General features: G+C 45.3%; 1 protein-coding gene across 1 annotated transcript; it reads left to right on the top strand.

Annotated features, from left to right (window-relative positions):
* The first annotated feature begins 784 nt into the window (after positions 1–784).
* LOC124254294 lies at positions 785–4,061 on the top strand. Its single transcript, XM_046688208.1, has 5 exons — positions 785–1,076; positions 1,266–1,493; positions 3,050–3,173; positions 3,364–3,543; positions 3,928–4,061. Exons 1-4 carry the CDS (start codon positions 1,041–1,043, stop codon positions 3,378–3,380), a joined length of 405 nt encoding a protein of 134 aa, XP_046544164.1. The 5' UTR covers positions 785–1,040; the 3' UTR covers positions 3,381–3,543; positions 3,928–4,061.
* The last annotated feature ends 2,202 nt before the right edge of the window (positions 4,062–6,263 follow it).

Raw genomic sequence — 6,263 nt, 5'->3', positions numbered from 1 at the left:
AGGTTACTTCAACGCCAATAGTAGATGATGATTATAATTGTGTACGAATGTGTATAGTGACTCCCAAAGTTTAAAGAATTTCGTCATGTTCAGCACATTTCAATATATTTGAGAGCTACATGGACATGTTTATGTCATACTACTTTATAGGGGGGGGGGGTGGCAGATAAAAAATTAATACATGGTAAACTTAAGCCCAATTATGCTATACCACCTTACTATATACATCTCCCACCCCACCCTGTCACCCCACCCCCAACCTTATTTACTATCTACTCAGTTCTAACTCTTATTCACAAACTGCTTTGTTTTTTCGCTTTCCCTTTATAATTTCGGCTTTTTACTTATTTTCCATTATGTTGTAAACGTTTTATTAAAAACTCAGGTAAGTTTACAGCCCCTGCATTTCTTTTTTTGGGGTACGGTGGTTTATCCCCTATTATTCCACTATATTATTTATCTAAAACCCCACCTACCCCGTCGTTAAACCTCAAATTCATTTATCCACTCTTCACCCACCAAACCAAGCCAACTTGCCCTCTCCGCTCCTACCCCCACCCCTACCTCAAGCTTAAACCCTTTGTTTATTTTATAGGCCTCCATATTACTACTACAATACAGCATAACTGTATTATCTACATATAAGCCCACCTATGCTTTACTTAATTCATATAACCACCCCACCCCACCCCCCTTTTACATTATCCTATCATTTAGTTATCACTTTCTCTCATTAATTAACAAACAACCTAGTTTTTTTCCTCCCTTTCCTTTTATAAGCTCGGCTTTTTATTTTTCATTTCATGTTTTAAACGTTTTTATTCCAAATTTATATAGGTTAAAGCCCCTACATTTACATTTTTTTGGGTACGGTGGTTTATCCCCTATTACTAACTATTACTAATTTAACTTAAAAGCCACCTACCCCGTCGGCGAAATTGGCGCCCGCCAGAAGCCGACGTTAAACCCTCCAACTCATCGTGTCGGTACCTGTCATCTGCCACTACCAGGACTGTTGAATTCCCTACAGCTTTTGTACCATGGCATCGACATCAACAAGAACGGATCTTCCTAAGGTTTGTCATTTTTCAAATTATTTCAAAATTGAACTGCTATTGTGTGATGCATTATTGAAGAATACGTGTGGGATTTTTTATACAAATTGTAAGCATTGTCTACTTAGTAATTAGGTTTGCATAAACATTGCATGTCAATAATACAATTTACAAACACAGTAATTAATGTTTTGTTTTTAATTGTTATAGAAACTATCAACGCAGAATATAGCCTTCTTTCACTTCTCCGAAGTAATCGAAATGAAAAGCAAATGTGGCTTGTACAAGGGAACAGAAGTGATTTTGAAATCAAAACCAAACACCTTGACGGCGGTCAGAATGAGAATGGACGTTGGAGAAATCAAGCCAGGATTCCACATGGCCACATATGCAGTTATCAAAGATGATGGAGTTGTCAAACTTCAAAACCACTCGAAGGTAAATAATAGACTTTTCTTGGGGTACGAATGGGGAAGCGAATATATACTGAAAGCCATTAAAAACGCAATTGGTATTTGTTGTCCTGAAACTTACAAAAGTTCTATTGAAGATTTTTTCCTGCGATACAGAGGATGTAGGGATAAAAGGCTGTTATTCTGCCCCATTTCGAGTTCGAGTCCCGGAGCATTCCTCTCGCATGAACTTTCATACTTAAAACTGAACCTTTGACATTTCTCGAAAACACAACCACATTCATGAAACACGTTGTGCACATGCATTACCTGCACCCAGGCCCTGTAAAAGCACAAGGAATTGTGGAACTCAATCACTTTGAGAAAATGCCACACTTGACTAAAGACGAAAGGAATCAGGTTATCGGTATGGTCAGCCAAGGTGCTTCAGATGTGATGATTGCCAGGCACTTTAATGTGCATCCATCCACTGTAAGTCAACTCAGACAACGTTTTCGGGCTACCGGAAGTGTTGCTGATCGTCCGCGACCTGGTGCACCACCTGTGATAACAGCTCGACAAAAAACCGCAATATCCGAGTTTCACACTTGCGAAATCGGTCCCAAACAGCTGATGATTAGGCAAGGAGGACAATTGGGACAAGTCAACGTCATTTCAGCGCCCACAAGGTGCAAGGACGCCTTGCTGCCTTAAAAACATCCGGTGTCGTCACCCGTACCGTGGTCCAACCTTATTGCATCGCCACAGACTTGCCAGACAGCGATGGGCAGCAAATGGGGCCAATCTTGGCAACAGGACATGGCCAGATGTCATTTTTTCAGATGAATCCAGGTTTAACTTATCCTTTGCAGATGGACGTTAACAGATTTATCGACGTAAAGGTGAAAGACTTGCGCCAAACTGTGTCATTGAACATGATCGTTTTGGAGGGGGTGGTGTCATGATCAGACCACACACAATCAGTGGCTGCAGACCATCCAACAGCTGTTCCCGAGAAATGGGTGTCTTGCAATGCCCCAAAGACTGCGAGCATGTCTTGCAGCGCACGGTGGACACACACGATATTGACTGCAAGTGACCCCTCCTTTGTGTGATGTCGTTGTTGCGTCACTGATGTTGTTGTTGACTGGACATTTTCAGATGAAATTATTCAGATGTTCACTTAAAACATATCTGCCAGTTAGGTTTATATATGTTGAAATTAGTGTGAGTAAAGAAAGTATGAATGTCAAATTGCATTTTTAATGGCTTTCGGTATACAATACTTGTAAATGTTAAATGATTCTTAGAATAAATATTAAATTTTAAAAAACCCCGTTAAATTCACTTCTTGATGTGATGTTATTTCAGTTGCAATTTTGTTCTGAATTCTTCATCATATTTCACCAACAAACCGCGCAAACAACTTTTTCTGCATAATGAATACATGTACATTGAATAATCCCACCATTTAAACTGCCATACTCATTTCCATCATATCGTATATGCAGTCCACAATACTTATTTTTACTATAAATAAATTTCATTTCGGTATGTAATATACTCATGTTTGATGATTTCTCTATATTTGCTTAATTACAGGTTCTGTCATGCAGACCATTTGCATACGACGGAGTAGTTAAGGCATTTCTAAACCCTCAGGTGAAAACCGCCAAAGAAGCGCTGGCAACGCCATTAGGAGTTAAAATCACCGTCCTTGGAACAAGTTAGTATCATTACGTAATCACATAATTCTAATCAATTCGACGTTAATTGATAAGTCTGTCTCAAAACAGTACTAGATTTAACATTAAAAACTAAACAAAACAAGAAAAATATTTTCTTTTACAAAATATAACTTCAAAATATCAGTTCACCTTTCGTGTCATTTAACTGGTGAATGCGTTTCTGTCAAGGTGTCGGAAGCATTTGAAGCTGAACTTACAGAGGAAAATGAGAAAATTGCCGTTAAACTCTGGGGCAAGAAATCCTCTTTAGATGCCCCAATGAATGCGATGATAAAAGTTTAACATATTTGTGCAAGGGAGTACAAATTCAAAAAGGATCTCGAGTCCACACATTTGACGACGGTTGAGGTGAGCAACAGATGATTTTTAAACACCCTAGTAAATGGCATCTATGAAAACTCATTACTTAGAAAACAATTTACTTAATTTGTACCATCTGCCTCATTCAGGAACTATCTTAAAAGCTGTATTGTAATATATGCTTCAAGTATGAATTTAACACTTTGAGTGAGTTAAAATTTAACGTCACACCGGCATTATTTCAGCCATATAGTGACGAGAGATGTTTTACATAAACAATAAATTTAAGTTACTAAAAATCAGTCATCGAAGGACTGTAAAATAACTAGATTATCACAATTACAACTAAAACTAGTGTGGATTAACACTTTGAAAACACGAAACAATTGTTGAAATAACATTCATTTCTAGACTCATCATATTCTCTTGTAGGTAGTCGAACAAGAAGAGACCGTTGAAGGAGAGGTGGATGAGATTGGATTTGACGAGCAAGTAAATGAATAATTCTTCTTCATAGAGATCGTCCTTGGGGTACATATTATGCATTTTCCACGCTGAAAATGTCCTGTGACAGTTGTATCAATGTTTTTTTGAATAAAAAGATTGTACAGTAAATAAACATTTTTATTTATTATACGGCCCCCCACCTCGTGGAGTTACCTCCCGTTGCGCATGCGCACCAACTGGGTAACCACCTAGGCCCGTATCATCATTCCTTCTGCTGTCACTCACATGTGTAAGACGTGTTAGATGTGTAGAGCAGCGCTGTACTCTCCAAGAGAACTTGAAAGAGATATGTCTGAGACACCACCTGTATGTATGGTCTTTATTTTCTGTCCTTGAAAGGAACAGTAAAGCTTCGCGGTCGGTTGTTTCATAATTGTGACTTTGTATTAATTATTTTACGCTCACTTTCCTGTGGTTTACGCACATGTTGCTCTGCCATGGCGGGAAGTTTAGCGTGCCACGTGGTTGTAATATTGCGTATTGAATCAATTATTGCTTCCCGTGGTAGCCTTCACGTATTTTTCAATGTTTTCTACGTGTATGTTTGCTGCTGGTCCGCTGTTAGCTACATGCTTGCGTGTTTGCTTTCAGGCGTTTTCCTCCTGTTCGGTCTGTGGGCAAAGCATCCCCAGGGCCGACCGCCACGATAAATGCATCATGTCTCAGAAACCTGTGAGATTTGCATGGGCTTTTCCCCCCGGGCCCAGAAGAGAAGGGCGGCGGATTTTCTCTTTTACAGAGAAATGCGTGAGGCGGGTGGGGAACTGACCCAGGTCCCCCCGTCCAAAGCGAAAAAACCTCGCAGTAAGGGCCGAAAGTCGCGTAGCCAGTCGCCTTCTCCTGCTCCTAGTAGCGGTTTTGATATGTCGTTAATAACTCAGTTGTTCCAGCAGCACGTGGACTCGATGAAGTCCCTCGTTCATGAGTCGGTTGGAGGGCTCCGGCAGGAGTTCCTCGCCCACTCTGCACGGGGGGGCGGAGAATCTGGGGGTGGGATCGCCGAGCCCGGCTCGATCCCTTGGCCTTGAGGCGTCTGTAGATCCGTTGCCTCTGGCTTCGGATCCGGACGCCTCGGCTGCCCCGGAGGGGGAGGGTTCGCTCCCAGTCCCCCTTTCGGAGTTCGCACAGTTCTGCCTGGTCTGCCTCCAGCGTCTCGGGACCAGGGTCTGTGCGAGTTGGCAGGTGCTGACGCGGGGCGCTCTGTCTGCTCCTCCCTCTCTTCTGTGCCTGGTGCTAGGCCGCCCACCGGGTCGGGGTTCGGGTCCTCTTCGCGAGGAGACCCAGCCTCGGGCTCGGGCTCGGGCGCCGAGTCCATGGATACTGGGAAGGTTGAGGAGCAGGAGGGTGCCTTCCGTTTTTTCGTCCGTTTTGCGGGAGATCCGGCAACGCATTGCCGAGTTCCTAACCCAGGCCGCGGTGCCTGCCAGCCGCTCGGACTCGGCTGAGTTCCGCCTGCCAGGCGAGGCGTTTGCCCCTCGGCAGCCTACGCAGACGCTGCTCCGTATTCTTCCGTCGTTGGTCCAGGACGTGGTCGATCCCCTCCTGTCTGGGTCTCGCCTCCGTTTCGACTTGCCTGAGCTTGTCCGATGGTGGATGAGTGCGTGTTTACTTCGGTCACCTTGGGGGGAGGCTCAGCTTCCGGAGCAGCTCCGGCTGCTCGGCAAGGGCGGTGAACACCACCGTTTGCCCTCGCGGGCGCCCCCCTGCAGCATGCAGACCTACGAGGAGGTCTACTGGAACGCTATGCAGCAGGTGCGGGTCGTGGTCCATGAGGCCTACCTCTCCTCGATCCAGAGGTCGGCCCTGGAGGCGGAGGGGCATGCTGGAGACGTTTCTCCGCATGTCGTGCTACTCCGTCAGTTATCCGAAGTTCAGGCACACCTCGCGCGCGACTCCTTGCGGTCAGCTGCGTCGACGGTGATGTGCGCAGTCATGGGGATGCGCAAGCTGTGGCTGTCGACGTCTCGGTACTCGGCAGCTACACAGCAGACCTTGCTGGCCCTTCCCTACCGTCTGGGAGCGACGCTGTTTCCTGGGGCCCAGCAGGTCATACGGGAGGCTGCCGCTGCAGCTACCTCCTTCAAGGACTCTAAGGCCTTGTTGGAGCACCCGCGGGCTTCTCGCCCCCGCGCTCCCGTTCCACCTTCCTCCGCCGGGGTGCAGCCTACACCCGAGTCCGCTGGCTGGCTTCGGACCCTTGGCAGGGGTAGGCGGAGGAACCGGTCCGCCAAGGGTAAGGGCAAAGAGCAGTCCTCTTCGAC

The sequence above is a fragment of the Haliotis rubra genome, unplaced genomic scaffold, assembly GCF_003918875.1.
Source record: "Haliotis rubra isolate DU_JTF1 unplaced genomic scaffold, ASM391887v1 Scf57, whole genome shotgun sequence".
Classification (NCBI taxonomy): domain Eukaryota; kingdom Metazoa; phylum Mollusca; class Gastropoda; order Lepetellida; family Haliotidae; genus Haliotis; species Haliotis rubra.
The sequence above is the reverse complement of the archived record's forward strand: the minus strand, read 5'-3'. Positions and strand labels throughout refer to the sequence as shown.

Excerpts from the sequence above, each read along its gene's own strand:
- LOC124254294 (XM_046688208.1), top strand. The coding sequence starts at position 1,041 with ATGGCATCGACATCAACAAGAACGGATCTTCCTAAG. Across the intron at positions 1,077-1,265 it reads CAAGAACGGATCTTCCTAAG|AAACTATCAACGCAGAATAT; the intron begins GTTTGTCATTTT and ends TAATTGTTATAG. Across the intron at positions 1,494-3,049 it reads AACTTCAAAACCACTCGAAG|GTTCTGTCATGCAGACCATT; the intron begins GTAAATAATAGA and ends GCTTAATTACAG.